The sequence below is a fragment of the Chenopodium quinoa genome, unplaced genomic scaffold, assembly GCF_001683475.1.
Source record: "Chenopodium quinoa cultivar QQ74 unplaced genomic scaffold, ASM168347v1, whole genome shotgun sequence".
NCBI lineage: Eukaryota > Viridiplantae > Streptophyta > Magnoliopsida > Caryophyllales > Amaranthaceae > Chenopodium > Chenopodium quinoa.
This window is the reverse complement of record NW_018744143.1, coordinates 24,586-42,592: the sequence shown is the minus strand read 5'-3', so window position 1 is coordinate 42,592 and position 18,007 is coordinate 24,586. Positions and strand designations below refer to the sequence as shown.

At 33.6% G+C, this 18,007-nt stretch overlaps 2 protein-coding genes across 2 annotated transcripts; both read left to right on the top strand.

Moving 5' to 3' along the window:
* Positions 1–10,982: 10,982 nt before the first annotated feature.
* LOC110693138 (transcription factor ILR3-like) lies at positions 10,983–14,698 on the top strand. Its single transcript, XM_021870256.1, has 5 exons — positions 10,983–11,819; positions 12,937–12,999; positions 13,515–13,592; positions 13,749–13,911; positions 13,996–14,698. Exons 1-5 carry the CDS (start codon positions 11,668–11,670, stop codon positions 14,257–14,259), a joined length of 720 nt encoding a protein of 239 aa, XP_021725948.1. The 5' UTR covers positions 10,983–11,667; the 3' UTR covers positions 14,260–14,698.
* A 2,179-nt stretch (positions 14,699–16,877) lies between these two features.
* Positions 16,878–18,007, top strand: LOC110693137. Its single transcript, XM_021870255.1, has one exon. It carries the CDS (start codon positions 16,931–16,933, stop codon positions 17,972–17,974), a length of 1,044 nt encoding a protein of 347 aa, XP_021725947.1. The 5' UTR covers positions 16,878–16,930; the 3' UTR covers positions 17,975–18,007.

Sequence of the window (18,007 nt, the reverse complement as noted above, 5' to 3'; positions counted from 1 at the left end):
TTTTCGATTTTTTTTATAAAATTGATTTTTAATCGGTTTGGTTCTCATTTAATTTGGATCGGTTGGTTTCGAGCAGTTAAACGATTTCGATTTGACATTTTACAGTGCTACTAATGAGGCTGTAATGGACAAGCTTATAGGAGTTAACCCACGAGAGTTGTGGAACAGGCTTGTAGCTTTTATCCAACCCAGTCTAGTTGTGCATGTCTATTGATATACTCCCTCTATCAAATGTTCCATACTTGTCACATTGATATCGTAATTTAAATTGACAGTGTGACAATTGAATGAAAACGGAGATTATTATATGTGCAACATTCCAACAAAAAAATTATGTTTAAAAAGAAAAAGAAATGTTTACATTTATTTGAATCTCAGTATAGAGTTGTTTAGCTCATGTCCCGTCTTTATAAATGATTGAGTATTCTTACCTTGTAAATCAATTTCCAATTTATCAACACTCTGATCACCCTTTCTCATCAAAATACTCAAATTCTATTAAGACATTCAATTAGTCTTTATAAGGGCTACTCAAGTTTGACTGTTATAAGTAAGCTATTCTTATCACTCAATTTTAGATATAGCGTTAATATCGAACTCAAATCATTACTAGCTTAGGTAAGGAAATGTGACAACTTTTTCTACTCATGTGTTTATGTATGAGTACTGAAAATGTGTACTCCGTATGATGTTTCATGTATACATCTATCACTACGTGTAATAAACCTAAAACATATGAACCCACTAAACTAGTATTGTCACATATATGAGGAGGAGCTCCTTTTAAAGATTGATGGTGATTAGACAAATAAACACACCAGCTAAAAAAAGGATGGTTTTCAAAGGACAAATAAAATCTTCAAGGGTCAATTACATAGAAGAATATATAAGATAGCTCCATGTAAATAAAGGATCATATCAAAAGAAGTTCCCCATTACAGGTCTTTTCAATTCTAAGTAAATTCTTTCAACGTAATTTCAACTTTATAGGACTGTTTAGGTTTGGTTTGGATAATTTTTTTTTTTTTCTTGGAATTATTAACAATAATTTCTATTGAAAATTGTAATCTTGCTTGAGCTAGATCAACATATTCTAGATATTTTAATGAAGGCTAAACATAAAAGAATCGTGAATTTTACTAATTAATACTTCGTATATATAGTAAGATTAGACAACTAATATAATCAATGGTTTAGATTTAACATATTGACGTATTCGGCCATAGTCAACCGTAGTCAACAACTACAATAGAAGCATCTGATAGTTTGATCATAAAGTCAAATTAACATGAATGTTTCCAAACTTCACTTGTTTTTTTAAGAATAATCTCAACTTTTAATTGACTAAAAATAATCTAATGTTGAAACTAAGGTTTGCTTTTTTAAAAACTAGTTTTAAGTAACATTTAAATTGAAAAAACTATCTCCCTCTCTCTCTCATCAACGTGCCACCTCCACAACCATGCACAACCACTAATCAAGGCCTCAAGAGTAATGGTTTTTTAACTTGGAGAAATTTAATTTGTTGGTTTCTTGGTTACTTTAGAATACTTTGAGACAACAATATACCAATATAATATAAAATTAGTTTTTGTAAATTGAAAGTGTGATTAGGCTTGTTTAATAATTTAAAAACAGCTAAAGAGATCCAAATTATCGATAGAGAAATCGGCAAAGGAAGGCAACCACTACAAAATTAAGTCAATATAACAACTAAAATTTGTTGCTATTCACCAAAAATTCGTTGTCAACTCTAGTTAGCAATGGGTTGGAAATGAAAATTTGTTGTTGCTAAAAGGCTCATTGCCATGAAATTTTGGCTACCAGTTGCAAAACAATTTTGTTGCAATATTGCATTCATTTAAATATAGTTTCCATGATGGTTGTTGTTCTTGGTGCATGCGTTGCCAACTTTGGCAACAAATTACCATTGGTTGTTGCTAAAAGTAGCAACAAATTATTAATGTTGGTTCCTAAAAATAGCAACAAATTATTAATGTTATAACAAATCATTAATATAGGTTGCTATCAACACTACAACCCGATCCCTTGACCAATCAGAAACCTCACCCGGGTCAACTCAGCTCAGCTTTGCATGTAAGGCTCTTTGAATCCTCGGTCTAAAGAATTCGGAGTTGGTAGGAGTCGAACCTGTGACCTCAAAGTCACATGGTGAAACTCTACCAACTATACCAAGTACTATTTGTTTACTTCTATACACATAATTGATAATAAGTGAACAAAATATTAGAGACAGAATTGAAATTTTTGTCTCTAAATTAGGGACGAAATAAAAAATCTGTCTCTAAATTAGAGACGGAATTGAAATCCGTCTCTATTTGATGTCATTATAGAAACAAATAATAAGAAGAGTGTCTCCAAATAATATTATACTTAATAGCTAAAAGTGGCCTACTATAAATTAATAATTGTAACACAACTTGTTTTCAATGGCAATAAACTAGAATTTGATGTCATTATAGCAACAAATAATAAGAAGAGTATCTACAATGGCAACAAATAAGAATTTCGTTGTCATTAACTGACATTGGTAAATGGCAACAAATAAAAAATTCGTTATCATCTAGCAACAATAGTTTAGACGACTTGTTTCTAATGACAACAATTTAAAAATTCATTGCCTTTTGTTTGTTTCTAAATCAATACAAATAAAATATCAGTTGCCATAGTTTGTTGCTATATGGCAACGAGACAAAAATATGATGTTATCTAATAACAACTAATAAGACAATTTGTTTTAAACAGCAACAGATCAAAAACACGTAGCCATTAATTATTAAAAAAACTAAAGCATAAAATGTCGCTTTCAATTAGGCAATGAAAAAAATTATTTTCGTTGCTATTTAGTAACATTTTAAAAATCTATTGCCAAACATAATTGTTAAAAAGCTTTTATTTTTGTAGTGAACATCGATGTGTTGCTACACCGGTAACAATTATTGATGATAGTTGATTAGTTAATGTTCCTTGTCACAACAAAATTCTCAGGGTGCCCTTCTTATCTTATCTTTAGTTTATTTATAGGGCCTAGGGTTTGAGGTCTTGGTTCATAAATTGTATCATTCTCAAATAAACATAAGAAAAGAGTTTTAAATAAACTTACATGTTAATTGTAGTCATTACTTCGTACATATCTTCTTGACTTTTTTTAGACTATTGATCGAAAGTGATGGATATATTATACGAAAGATAAATCAATTACAGGCTTTAACCATTAGTTTAAATTTTTGGTTGAGTTGTCCTTTAATCAGAAAGACTTGTTTCTATTTATTAGTGTAGTAATTAATGTGGAATCATTATTGTTGTCAAGAATACATAAAATAGGTAGTTTGTACTATAGCGCAGACAATCTAGACATAAACTCATGTTATAATATTCTCATTCTCTCTAATACATGATGCATGTTTTTATAGACCTGTTGAAAAACCTAATCGATCATATCTTAGAAAAAAATGCATAATTTGATTGACTCCATTTTGTAGAGGTTAATACTATTTGACTGCAACTTGAAACAATTCTTGGCATCTTCTTAAGTAAAGAAGAATCAAGTTCCAATATAAATGGACCACATGCTAAGAGAACTTGTGCACATAAAATAGTAACAATCAAAAGAAAAGGATGTACGTGAGACACATATATACATTTAGCCACTAAATCGCATAAATAAATAACCATCACCCTTTTTGTATTAATATAATCATTTGATGGCCAATAACTTCTTCATAATTTGTGCGTGACTAAAATTTCACCTTGCGTTATCCTTCCATTTTCATTATTTGTTTTTCAACTCTAATTCCCAAAAAGAGTAAATGTGCACTTACTTGTAATATTGTCCCTACATGATTATTCTATGGCTCTTTACATCCCTTTAACATAATCCGACCCTTTCATTCTCTTATTAGCTAGGGAAAGGGAAAATAATCTTACAACAAGGTTATGTTTGGCTTCCAAAAAAAAAAAAAATTATGTTTGAATGGATGAAATTATATTAGGCTCCACTTCAAAGATTTTTCTCAAATGACATTGAGAAGTGTAGTAAGAAGTCATAAAGGTGTTTTGTGTACAAATGCAACATCTATATTCCTATAAGATAATAAGATTTCCGTAGTTGATTAATCAAATCGAATTATCTGATTTAGACTCAAATTGTACTTGAAATTAGATAACTCGATTATGATTGATCTAACTAAAATTGACCTCAAAGCATTATATTAGTTGTCGATTCAACATATGCATGCAATATAACTTGGAGTATCATTTTGAAGTTAAATATCAATTTAATTAAGAACTATAAGTATGTAAAATTGGGAATAGACGTAAACACGCTAAAACTTACCTCCTCGTTAAAATTGAATTCCTAATTAGTAAGTTAGTGCCTTTTTTTTTTTTTTTTTATTTGACTTTTGGTCAATTTCTAGTAAAGTAATTTTGGGTTCAAGTCCATCAGAACTTGTTCAGACCCAAAGCATTTGGGTTAAATGCATAAAAAAAGGATTCTCAAGATATCCTAAATTCATTTTTGTGCAACACATTGCATATGTAAGTAATGTAACTACCCTCTCCCAACAATGTTCTCAACTACCCTCTCCCAACAAGATATATAATTAGGGGTGTCAATTCGAGTAAGCAATTCGGGTTTGGGTTGGGTTTATCAGTTTCGGGTTATAGCGAGTCGGTTTATAACTGGTTGAAATGATTAGTAGGTCGGTTTGGGTCGGTTTTGAAAATCATCAGGTCAATTCGATTTGGCTTTTTTTTATTGCAGTTTCTATTTGGGTCGGGTCCTATTCGGGTTGGGTTATAGTTGGTTCGGGTCATAATCAGTTTGGGTTGAACCAGGTAGGTTTGAAAATGGGTTTAGCCGGTTTAAAGTGGGTTTCGGTTGAAAACAGTTCGGGTTCTAATCGGGTCGGGTTGTAATCGATTTGGGTCATAATCAGTTTGAGTTAAACCGGGTCGGTTTTAAAATAGGTTTCGGTTCAAAACAGATCGGGTGAAATCGGGGGTCCAGTCATTATCGGTTCAGGTCATAATCGGTTTGGATTGAACTTGGTCGGTTTGAAAACGGGTTTACCCAATTTGAAGCGGGTTTCAGTCCAAATCATATTGGGTTAAAATCGAGTTGAGTTAGTCAGATAATGGGTAGGAACACGTCATGTTATAATCAAGTTAAGTCATAAATAAATTGGGTTTATCGAGTACTGGGTTGAAACGGATCAAATCATAAACATATTGGGTTACGAGTTGTAAACGACTCAGTCATAACGGGTTATCGATCGTAAACGGTTCAGTCTCAACGGGTTACGGGTCTTAAACAGTTCGATCTCAACGGGTTATGGGTTGGAAACGGTTCTGTCACAACGGGTTACTGGTCGGACCAGTTCAGGTTTATCGGATTTTTGCCGGGTTTAAACGGTTTTTGGTTTAAAATGGGTCGGGTTACTATCAGTTTCAGATGTAATCGAATCGGGTTGTAACGGTTTGGCTTGATAACGGGTCGGGTTAGTAACGGTTCGCACAAATTCGGTTCAGTTCAGTTTCGGGTTAGAAAAAATTGGGTCGGGTCGGTTTTCCAAAAACGGGTTTTTAACGATTTAGTTTCTTTTTGATCGGTTCAAAACAGTCAGATTTAACGACTCGAGTCAGAAATTGACGACTCTATATACAATCATATGTCACAGAGTGCATGTGTAAGTGTGTAACCCTATCTCAACAAGACATACAAATTACGGAGTACAATCATATGTCACGTATAACATTTTTTTAAAAAAAGTTATTCATACAAAGGTGTTGGCTTATTGACAGTGGAATAGTAGAATTGACATGGATATACAAGTAAAAGCAAGTCGAATCAATATGATTAAAATTTTCCTTAACTTTTAGTTATTTAGTGTTTACTAACTAGGATTAATTTGAAAACATTTAATTAGGAGAGATAGAAATGTTCAATTTACTTATTTGAGTAATGGATCAATTAATTAAGTTTATTATCAAAGATCTTATATTATAAAATATATATACCAATTTCAAGATTTAGAACCATAGTTATTTAAAATAGGTGAATTTAGGTTAAGTCAATTCCAATTCAAGATTAGAGTCATCAAATGTATATACATGGGTCCAAAACTTTACATCGGATCAATTTTGCAATGTCTATAGACTATATCTAACAAAACTAACTCATCATATATTGAATAACCAAAACCCCAATCAAACCAAAAGTAGATGATCTAAGACTTACACAAATTGAAATTGACTTGACTTGAGTTCGAAATATAATGAATTGAAACTAAATATGGATTGAAATTGCTACATCTTGAATGATATTATATCCTTCCTCCGTTTTTTTTAAATGCATCACTTACAAAGGAAAGATTCAATTTAGATGCATCACTTTCCCTTTTAGTCAACAAATTATGGAGGAAGTATAAGTTTATTATCAATACATTTGAATTTGCCCTGATCGAACCCGAATTGGACTGATGTCTGAATACACCCAACCCATATTCAATCCAAAAGGTCAAAACCTTTCTCACCCGAATACAACTCATTTTTAATGAATCTATCCAGCATCTAACACAATCACACCCAAAGAAGAAAGAAGGTTCCCCTTTTATTTTTTATTTTTTTATTTTTTTTTATTTTTTTTTAATTTTTGAGTTTTGAAAGAAGGTTCCTCTTTTTTAAGATAGTGAAATCATTGATTGTTGGTTGATGCTTCCTGGAATCCCCAAAAAAACAATTCCTCCAAAAAATTTCACTCTTTTCATCAAATGTCACAGATAGGGGTGAGCAAGACCGGGTACCCGGTCATATTTGTAATACCCGGATCCGGAACCGGTTATAACCGGGTCCCAAGAATTGGAACTGGTCCCGGAACCGGTTAATACCGGATCCAAATTTTTTGGAACTGGTCCCGGACCCGGTAGGAACCGGTTCCAAAACCGGGTACCCGGTATTATTCAACGTAGTAAAATACTGTTTTTTTCTTTATAATTGTTATATAATATATTATTATATATAATGGAATTTTGCAGGCTAGTTATATTAACATAATAATATCCCTAAATTAGTTTTGGAGGCTAGCAAAATACAAATATTTCAAAATAAAAATATTACAAACTAATAAGCCAAAAAGTACCAATTCAACAACCTAAAATATCAGTACAACAAACTTCAACAATGCTGCAAAGTCCAAACATCCAAACATAACCAAAACAACTACTTAAATAAAAGTTCAGAAAAAAAAAGGGAAGAAAAGGAAGGGCAGCAACAGGCAGCAGCTGAGCACACCATCAGCAGGCAGCAGCTGAGCACACCATCAGCCAGCAACAAGACCAGCAGCAAGTCAGCAACCATCTAAGCAACGGAGAAAGACAGCATACAGCAGACAACAAAGCAAAGAGGCAGCAGCCAACAAGAAAGCACAAATTCCCTATAAACAAAAGCCAAAATGTCCTTAGAATATTTGTCATTTGATATCTTTTCATACAATATAATTAAGAATACAATTATACAAACCTTTGTCACATCAATTATTTCCAACAAATTCATTAACTTGTGTGATGCCAGTGTCACTACCATCCAATTCTAAAAAAAACAGTAAACAATATAAGTAATAAACTTAGAGAAATAAAATAGATAAATATACAAAATAATAGAAGTATTAGTGTATTACCTTCTTCATATTTTTGAACATCCTCAAGGAAGCGCTCAATATCAATGCATACATTTGACGCCCTTAACCAATCTTGAGTACAAACTAAAGCTTCCACCATATTTGGCCCCAAACTACTACGAAATTGATCAAGTATGCGACCCGATGTACTAAATGCGGATTCACTAGAAACCGTAGAAATTGGTATAGCCAAAATGTCCTTAGCCAATGTTGACAATACTTTGTATTTGTCACTTTTTTCTTTCTACCAACCCAAAATATCAAACATTTCCCCTTCAACCCTTCTCTCCCGAGCTTCTTCAAGATAATAATCCAATTCACTTTTTTCAACAATAAAATCACTTTCTTCCTCATCAAAATCATCATAAAACTTTTTCATTTGCTCACTATTTGAAGAGCTCAAGTTTTCAGAACCATTATCCACATTGGCAACATTAATATTACGATTATTCTTGGAAGAGGAAGAAGCAATAATAGCATCATAATGGTTAAATAACTTCTGAACATTGTCATACAAATTGTCACAAATAACATCGACTTTGGCAAAGTCGTTAGGATAAAGTTTTTTAAAAGAATACTTCAAAAACCTAAGCTTATATCGAGGATCTAAAACAACCGCAACTAACATCATGATATTAGTTTTACCGAGATCCCCATAATACTTATCAAACTTTTCCCTCATTTGTCTACCCATAATACGAATATCCATATTTGTAGAGTTTTCCCATTCTATCAAACAACTTAACACCTCCAAAACCTCGTGAAAATACAAGTTTGTAGTAACATATAAACTACCCGACATTTTCTTTGTAGACTCATAAAATAATTTCAAACACAAAGACAACACTTTAGCATTTACCCAATCTTCTTGTGTAGGTACTCCATCCTTGAGTTCCCTACTAAAATCAGGATCATCTTCCGCAAACCTATTAAAAGCTTTTTCAAATTTCAATGCGGTTTCAAGCATGAGAAAGGTAGAATTCCATCTAGTTGCCACATCAAGACAAACTGAACCTTTACAAGAAACTTTAACCAACATAGAAGAGTGTGCAAACAATTTAGCTCTAGAAGGTGAACTCCTCACATATCTAACAGCAGCACGAATTCGAGCAATCGAAGACTTCACACTAGATAAACCATCTTTCACAATCAAATTTAGAACATGACAAGCACATCTCATATGAAAAAATGAACCCTCCAAAACAAGTTTATCATGAAAATGTGTTTTCAAATATCCAACCGCCACATCATTTGAACTAGCATTATCAACAGTTAAAGAAAACAATCGATCCTCAATCTCCCATTTAAGAATACATGCCTCCACAACTTTTCCAATTTCCTTACCTTTATGACTATCCATTAATTGAAAATTTAAAATTCTTTTATGCAACTTCCAATTATCATCAATAAAATGAGCAGTCAAACAAAGATAATTAAAATTTTGAATGGAGGTCCAACAATCAGTTGTTAGTGACACTCTCGATTTCAAACACCCAATTAATTTCTTTAATTTTCCACTTTCACAAACAAATATATTCTTCACATCTCTTGCAACTGTAAAACGTGAAGGTATATGAAATTGAGGTACAACAACACTACAAAAATACCTAAAACCTTCACGCTCAACAATAGAAAATGGTTGTTCATCAACAATAACCATTCTTGCCAAACCAAGTCTACAAGCAGTTTCATCAAATTTCCAATTAGAGACTATAGTAGCATCAGATTCAGGAGACTTGTAAACAGAAATGAGTTTTTGCTTTTTGTCTACATTTGGAGGGTATTTTGAACATGCACCAAGGTGTTTCTTTAATGAAGAAGTTCCATTATTAGTATTACCTGTTAGCATTTTCTCACAATATTTGCATTTGACTTGAACAATTTTTTTGGTTACTGGATCTCTAAAATCCCAAAAATGGTTCCAGTATTCAGACTTCCTCTTGTCACCAACCTTGGTTGATTTGGTTGTTGCATTCTCGTTTCCAACCTCACTTTCATCATCCATAGGGACTGACGAATTGTCGGTATTGCTCATAGTTCTGAAATAGGAACAAATTAAACTTTAATAAGACATAAACATTACACAAAGTGAGAGTGATTATATGCATTACACAAATACATACAACAGTCAGAACTGATATTGTCTCACTCACATAAACACAAAGAAAGAAAGGAGAGACAATATGCACAGATCCTAGTACATCATCTTCATGAAGAATACAAAAAGGAATTGGAACTTAATAAAGAAAAAATGGTAATTAATCTTATGAAAAGAAGGTTCCTTTAGTTGTTGAAACACTTTCTCCTCTATAAAAACCTTTTAAACAAGCAGAATTCTACATAGAAATCCAACTGTAGTTCCTGCACATGCATCACCATCTACATCTTTCTCCACAACTACAAATTTCAGAAAGACCAGCTCAATAAAACAAGAAATAGATCTGAAAATCTGAAAAAACAAGGTAAACCAATATCATGATAACTAGATTAAAAAAAAAAAAAAAAAAAACACTATTGCAAAGATGCAAGGTGAATGTGATCAGAAGATGGGATTGTAGTGTAGTGTAGTATGATTTTTTTATTTAATCATTCAGTCAGGAAAAAAATTCAACAAAAAATTTTTGAACTTTGGGAAATATCTCCTCTAAAGCAATTTTTCCACTAATCCATCGCAAGTGGTAAAAGCCAAAAGATAGAACATTGAGTTATTGACTCTGTTTCTTCCAATGTTTTTAACTCTATCAGGGAGAATGCAAGCAGCAAACATAACATCATTAAAACGAAACCCCAGTGTACCCACCTCATGTACTGAGATCAACACCACAATGTTAACAGCCAAACAACAACTTCTATAAAAGCAATGACTGAACTAAACATGTACAGCAACTAAAAATGGTACCCACCAATTAATACTCAATAAGAATCTATTCAAACACCCAGAAATTGCAGAAAAAGACTATAAGTGCAGTCAATTTGTACCAATTCATTGATTTCAGCATATTAAACACTCGTAACACCCTCAGAAATTGAAGAAAATAAAAATAAAAATTAACATAAACACTCTAACTATCTCCAAAGAAAATGCAAGCAGCAATAAACAGTACCAGAGATCTACATATGCAAGATGAAACAAAAAGCAAACAAAGTGAGAAAAATACTTACGAAAGAGACAGTCGTTCGGTGGCTTGATGAGAACGAAAGAGAGGATGAGATTTTGAGTACCAAGAGAAAAATACTTACGAAAGAAGACCGAGAATCAGTGAATTGATGAGAACGAAAGAAGACAAGATGAGATTTTCAGAGGAGAACAGAGAAGATTGAGAATGAACAGAGAAGAACAAAACCCTAGCAAAAATGAATTCAATGAAATGAGGAGGCTTAGTGGCTGACAGAAACCCTAGCAGAAATGAATTGGATGAAATGGGCCTAATGTTGTATTGGACTGTGGATTGTTGGGTTTTTTTTAAAAAAAATAATTTTTTATAACTAAATCAGTACCGGTTCCGGGTACCCGGATTGTCTGGATCCGGGACCGGGTACCCGGAACTGGAATTGGTTTAAACCGGGTACCCAGTGGGTACCGGGTCCGAAATTTTAGGACCCGGTCCCGGAACGGTTACAACCGGGTCCGACATTTTGGACCCGGTCCCGGAACCGGTGGGACCAGTTCCGGGTCCGGACCCGGCGGATCCTAACCGGTTCCGGGTCCGGTACCGGGTACCCTGGGTCTTTGCTCACCCCTAGTCACAGATTCTCACCTTCTCTTTTTGACAATTCCAAAAAAAAAAATTAACTACAAAAAATAAAAAACAGTTGTATTTTATTAAAAATAAAAGAAAAATATACCCTTCCTCTTCCACAGCTTTCTCTCTCTACCCTACCCCCGAAAATCCCTCTCTTTCTCTCTCTAATCTCGCCGGAAAATTTCGACCAATTTTTCCCGGAATTTCCCGGCAATTTTACCGGAGATGGTGTCCCATGAAAACCCTAATTGGTTGTATGATTATTCTTATATAGATGATATTCAGATCTCTGTTCCTGATTGTAACTTTTCTGCCCCTAATTCTGCCTTCAATAATTGTCAATTGCAGCAAGCTTTGAATGTTCCATTTAATGTCAGGTAATTTCCCTTTATTTTGTGTTGTTCGTAATTTAATTTTTGGGGGATTTTCATGTGAATTTTTATGTGAGGCTAGGGTTTTCAATTTTGACCCCACTTGATGATTTTGTGAATTATGTGGCTGAAAGTTAAATTTTTGGGGAATTTGTGAATTACCCATTATTTTTTTTGGAATGAATTATATGGGTTTTTATTTTTGTTTAATTTTGCTCTTTTTGTTGAATTTTTGGATTCGCCTTTCCTCTGTTGGAATCTGGTGAATATATGATTAGGGTTTGTGTTTTTTTGAATTATTTTTCGATTTTCATGTACTTTTGTTGAATTCGCAACGTGCATATAATTAGTGTCAGTCTTGATAATGATTTTATTAAACATTATTGTATAAAGCTATTTGTTTTTTAATGCATCAATGAAAGATGAAGCCTGGTGGTGTTTTGTGTATACTTTGGATTAGTGTGGTAGTTCTTAAATACTAGTGAATTGTGGCTCCATCGATCTCAATATATTTACCGCCTCTTGTTTGAGTTTGAGGTGATACTTCATACATTTTGTGAGTTGGTAATCTAGGAAGAAACAATCCATATATTTTGTGAAGTGCATTGCTGAATCAGTGAATGGTTAAGTAAAACATGTGGAGTTGTTGGGGGAGATCAAATACCAGTATTCGAGAAAAAAATTAGGTGAGGAGTATCAAATTTAGCTGGGATTATGGAGGTGTAGCATGTTGTGTGACTTATGATATCTTAAAATTGTTCCTGTGGCAATGATTCAAGAATCCTTGTTATTACTTTGATGTATGGATTATGGAGTTATGTATGGATTCCATTATGCACACCTAAAGTCAGGATGAAGAGCTCAATATTGGGATGAGTTGGGCTTCTGCACTGGGATGAAATTTTCCTTGTACTACTTTTAATGCTGAATCCTTGGTGTAATTAGTTAATATTTTGGTTCATGTAGCCGACTCCACTTATGTGATTAAGGCTTTGATTGATTGAACTGATTGCAATTAACTAATAATTTTTCTATATTTTTGTTAAGCATTCTTGGGATCATGCTCTCTAATCTCAATACAGAATATCAGTGTTTTCTTATGCTTGCTTCTTGTTTATCTCAGTGCCGACATTGATGGAACTTATGGTGATTCAGATGCCCCCAAGGAGAACAACTCAAAAAAGAGGTATGCTTTATGTTCTTTTCATTTAATTTGGTAATTTTTTTTTTCTTGGACCTTTATTATTTATAATTCTGCTCTACTGATTTTGGCCAAAAAAAATTAAAATAGAGTTATGTTACATTGAACTTAGAAGATCTATTCTAAATGTGCTAAGTTGGAGAGATTAAGAATGAATCAAACTAGCTGAACCTTTGTTCGTGGATTGTGAGAGATTGTGGCCTTGTTAATTTTTGGTCCTGCTTTCAGTTTACTGCCGTGATGGTTATTGACAAGACATGAATAGTGGCTTTTATTTTGTTTAATAGATAATAATCGAGTATCAATTTGCATAATGTGGTAGCGCTTAAATGATATTTAATCATACTACATCACTTTTCCATCATATTCAATTTATTTCCCCATGAACTCGCTACATTTGTGCATTGAGCGCCTCATGTGAGGCATTGATGGAATGTTGTTATGGTGAGGTATGTTTTTATTGGTAATGTTTGTAAATCATATCATGTTCCCTATTACAGGGGAAGATCCGAATCATGTGCTCCATCTAGCTCCAAAGCTTGCAGAGAGAAGGCACGCAGAGACCGACTTAATGACAAGTTAGCTCTCCTTCCTTCTATTTAAGTTTTTTATATTAATTGGTTTGTGCTGGTTTTAGATATGGCTGTTTATTAGAATTGCTTGTAGCAGGATACACAATAGGCACTTGTTGCTTTGCATGTGTTAATGAAATAACGTTTTATATCTTTGTGTAGGTTTATGGAATTAGGTGCAATTTTGGAACCTGGTAGAACTCCCAAGACTGACAAGGCAGCCATTTTGAGTGATGCTGTTCGAATGGTGACACAGTTAAGGAGTGAGGCACAAAAGTTGAAGGACTCGAATTCGAATTTACAGGAGAAGATAAAGGAATTGAAGGTCTGTGTTGACTATCAGTTTTTGCTTAGCACTATTATAAGATCTTTGCAAAATGATACTAAGTTTGTTTATTTTCCTCCCTAGACTGAGAAGGTTGAGCTCCGTGATGAGAAGCAAAGGCTGAAGGCTGAGAAGGACAAGCTAGAGCAGCAATTGAAGACCATGAACACTCAGCCAGGATATCTCCCTGCCCCAACTGCTATCCCTGCTTTTGCTCCACCAACTCAAGCTCCAGGAGGCAAGTTGGTGCCCTTCATGGGATACCCGGGAGTTGCTATGTGGCAGTTCATGCCTCCAGCTTCAGTCGATACATCTCAAGATCATGTGCTTCGCCCACCAGTGGCTTAATTGGATATGTCATTAGTCCTTTGTTCAGGATTACTATCATCACCTCTTGATTTTCTCCTCCCTCCCTTTTTTTTTTCTCTTCTTTTTAGGGTCCTTTGTCAATTTGCCATTTGACTGTGCACTACTTTTGTGCTGAAGTCTACTAACAAACTACATTGGTGGAATGTGGAATGTGTATGTTAACAGTGGAACTTCAATGAAAATGCCGCTTCTGGTGGTTGAAAATGAAATTGTAAATGTCTGATTAGTATTGCTGCCCTGTTTTAGCCATCTTGTAAATCGGTTCTTCTGCCCCCTTGACTCCTAGTCTCAGGTTTACCTAGGTCTCATTTGTTTGGATGTAAGCGACTATGAAATTTTTAAGGCCTGTGGAAGGACGAGAAATTGCAATGTCTTGTTCACTTGCTTTCATGGAATAAGTTTTTCCTTTGGTACACAAGTGTTTGTTTATCCAAGGAATGCTTGTTAACTGCAGTTTCCTGTTCTTTTGTTGCACTGCTATCGTTGTTTGGTTATACTTCGTATATGGCAGAGCGCTCTTATTTGGCAATAAGTTGTTGACCTTTTTGTATTTAGCTGGTTTGACTAGTTGGAATTTTGAATCATTGTTGACATTTTGAGCTGTTTTGACTAGTTGGTATCATCAAAGATTTTATATGCAATGTTAGTCAATTGCCAACTCTTAGCTGTTTATCAGTTTATATGATAACAACATTAGGATAATGCTATCAAAATTCAATGTTTAAAGGTGGTTGTTGCCTTAAACAATAATATTCTAATTTTAGTAAGAGATTTGCTTTTTTGCATTATTAGATTTTCTTGTATCAAATGTGTTTACTTTAATTTTGGTTGTTTGATCACATGGAAAAAGTCAAAACACGAAAATAGTAATGAATTTCTTGTATGTCCATATTCGTATATGATAGCTATTCATATTGTTATTATTAAACCTTTATCTAAGAACAAGCTTTGGTTGTAATTCTAATGTTAGGTGAAACATACATTATGCAATTTTAATGGGTCTTTTTAAAAACTGAAAGATAAGGTTAATGTTAAAAAGTATGGTGTGATGATTCATTGAGTCGCCATTGAAGCTCCATTATAGGATTAGGACATTATGACTAAGTAAAATGGCAGCAAATGATTGGTAAGCACGCGTAAAAGTTGCCTATGCAAGAAACAAAATTGTGCATAAAAAGTAGTCCTGAAGTTTATACCAAATTTATTGGTCCAACATACTGAACCAACATAAATAGTCAAGCTTGGCTTGCACCGCCAAGACGCCAAATTAGAAAGGTCTTGAAATATTAGAATCCAAACAAAGTGAGTCTAATAATATGAAGGAAATTGGCAAAAAAATGGAAAAAAAAACGGGTGTTGATCTAGTTCACTATAGCATTATTGTATATTTGTAGATACAAGGTCACACGTCTCAGTTGACTTTATATTAAATATAGTGACCCTAATTTTAACATAATGGTCTTTATTAAAACATGTATGACTGAATTTAGTTCACAAAAAGTTAGTGTGGACTTGAGGTCCACACATGCCAACTGATATTATATTGAATATAATGACCCTAGTTTTAACATAGTGACATTATTATACATATTGACAAGTATATTAAAACATTCATCATAAAAAATTATTAATCTAACATTTATTATAACACAATAACTTATATATTAACATAATAATGTTTATTTAACATAGTGATTTTTTTAATAATATAATGACCTGTGTTGTAAAATAATAAAATTTAAATATCGACACTAACATTACGGAGTAGTAGATTACACAAAGCTGATGATTAATAATGAATTTCTCTAAGGCTTAGGCGTATCTAAGGCTTTTTACTACTCAATTGTTTATATGTATAGAACGAGCATCAAATATAGACTTGGATACACCTACATTTATATGTAATTGAATACAAGATATAGATTCTCTGCTATGTAGTATGTTCATTAACCAAGTGAAAAGGGTAGAAAAGACACTTGAAATTCTCCGTTAGGATGCTACCTATGACTTATACAAACGCATGCGTGTGCACATACAAGTATCCATAAATGCAACAGTTTGACCATCAATACCCATATTTATGAGAATAGAGAGAGTAGTCGAGTATCTCATTTCTATATTACTACTTTGCTACTTCATTATGATTATTGATTAACATTATCATTATACAAAGTATCAGTGTTACTTTTGAGTATGAGAATTAGCCAAATATGAGTAGTAAAAATAATTTCCGGGTGTGTAACATACCAAACACATGAACTTCGCATAATTAAATTATGAGGTGTTGAAATAATGCAACAATTATATTCCAATGAGAAATGTTTAATTTTAGAGACTTATTTATTCCTTATTTTGATTTTTATTCTATTTACGGTGTATATGATTATTAAAATTTTGTACTACCAAGGGAATGAGCTTATTTCTCTCCATAAAAAGTGCACCATGGGCTAGAACTTGGCATGTTTCTTATAGTCCAAATTCTATTAATGTATTAATAGGCACAAATTGTTATAAAAAAGGGCCCAGAAAATCAAGGATAAAATGTGAGGCTCAGAATCTCACTCCACCTTATCCTCTATATATATTAGCTGCACTTTCATATGATCATAATTGATAATAACAACCCCTTGAATATCATAAATAATCTCTAATGGCTACCAATCTGCTCAAACTCCCTATTCAAACAACAAAGTTTACATGCTCTCCTCTTCCATTTTCGCACTCGAAAATCCAATCTCATTCTCTTCCTTCCTTTTCAAACCACACTAATCATGTTTCCTTACAAACATTTTTGCCTAGGAAACCTCTAAACACACCAAAACACCAAAAATTGTCCATTCATTGTTCAATCTCTGACACTTCTTTCCCTTCACCTCCAATTACCAAAGAAGAAGCTATTCTTCAAGCCAAAAGTAGCCTTTCGACCGCCTTGCAAAAGCCTCTTAACAACCCCAAACTCACTGGCAAAATCAAGAAAGAAAAACAACCAAGATTTAGGGTGGAAATACCATTGATTGATGACTCCCCTGAGTCACTCACCCAGCTCGCTTTCGATGTTTTTAAGGACCTCCCAATCAAGAAAAAAAGGTCACCGGTTCGAGTTTTACTTGTTTGGCCTAATCCCACTTCAATGGCTAGTGGAATAACAGTTTTTCAAGGCCTTCCATTTGGTTTTTTTGAGCACATTGAACTTAGTTCTGCTATGACAGTTAATAACAGAATTTTGAATTCTGCTGATGTGGCAGTATTTTTGGCGCCAAACTCTTCACAGTTGGCAGTTATGAAGTTAGTTAGTGACAGTTTGTACCCAAGCCCTTTGGTGTTGTTTAACCCGAAATGGGCATTCGAGGAAGAGGAAAGTTTTGGTGATTTGAGTGGTTTTGTAGCTTCATTTGATGTGCTTTATGCATTCCTAGGATTGGAAGTTAGAGGGCTTTTGAGTAAGAGAAAAGGAGTGGTTTTCAAGTGTGTTAGAGACGGCGTTGTGAGTGGGGAGAAATGGAATGTGTTAGTGGAAGAAGAAGGTGATGAAAATCAATTGAAGGTGGTTTCAAGATTCAATTCCCGGCCTTCGATTACTGAAGTAGAGTATGTTTTGTACAATTTGATGGCAGTGAATTCACCCATCACTAAGACAGCTAAATATTTGAAGGATTTAGTTTCCAATGTAACAGGAAAAAAGCAAGCTAATTAGGCTAGATTTATCTGATTATGATTGCAATTTTGT

Excerpts from the sequence above, each read along its gene's own strand:
- LOC110693138 (XM_021870256.1), top strand. The coding sequence starts at position 11,668 with ATGGTGTCCCATGAAAACCCTAATTGGTTGTATGATTATTCTTATATA. Across the intron at positions 13,000-13,514 it reads GAGAACAACTCAAAAAAGAG|GGGAAGATCCGAATCATGTG; the intron begins GTATGCTTTATG and ends TCCCTATTACAG. Across the intron at positions 13,912-13,995 it reads AGAAGATAAAGGAATTGAAG|ACTGAGAAGGTTGAGCTCCG; the intron begins GTCTGTGTTGAC and ends TTTCCTCCCTAG.
- LOC110693137 (XM_021870255.1), top strand. The coding sequence starts at position 16,931 with ATGGCTACCAATCTGCTCAAACTCCCTATTCAAACAACAAAGTTTACA.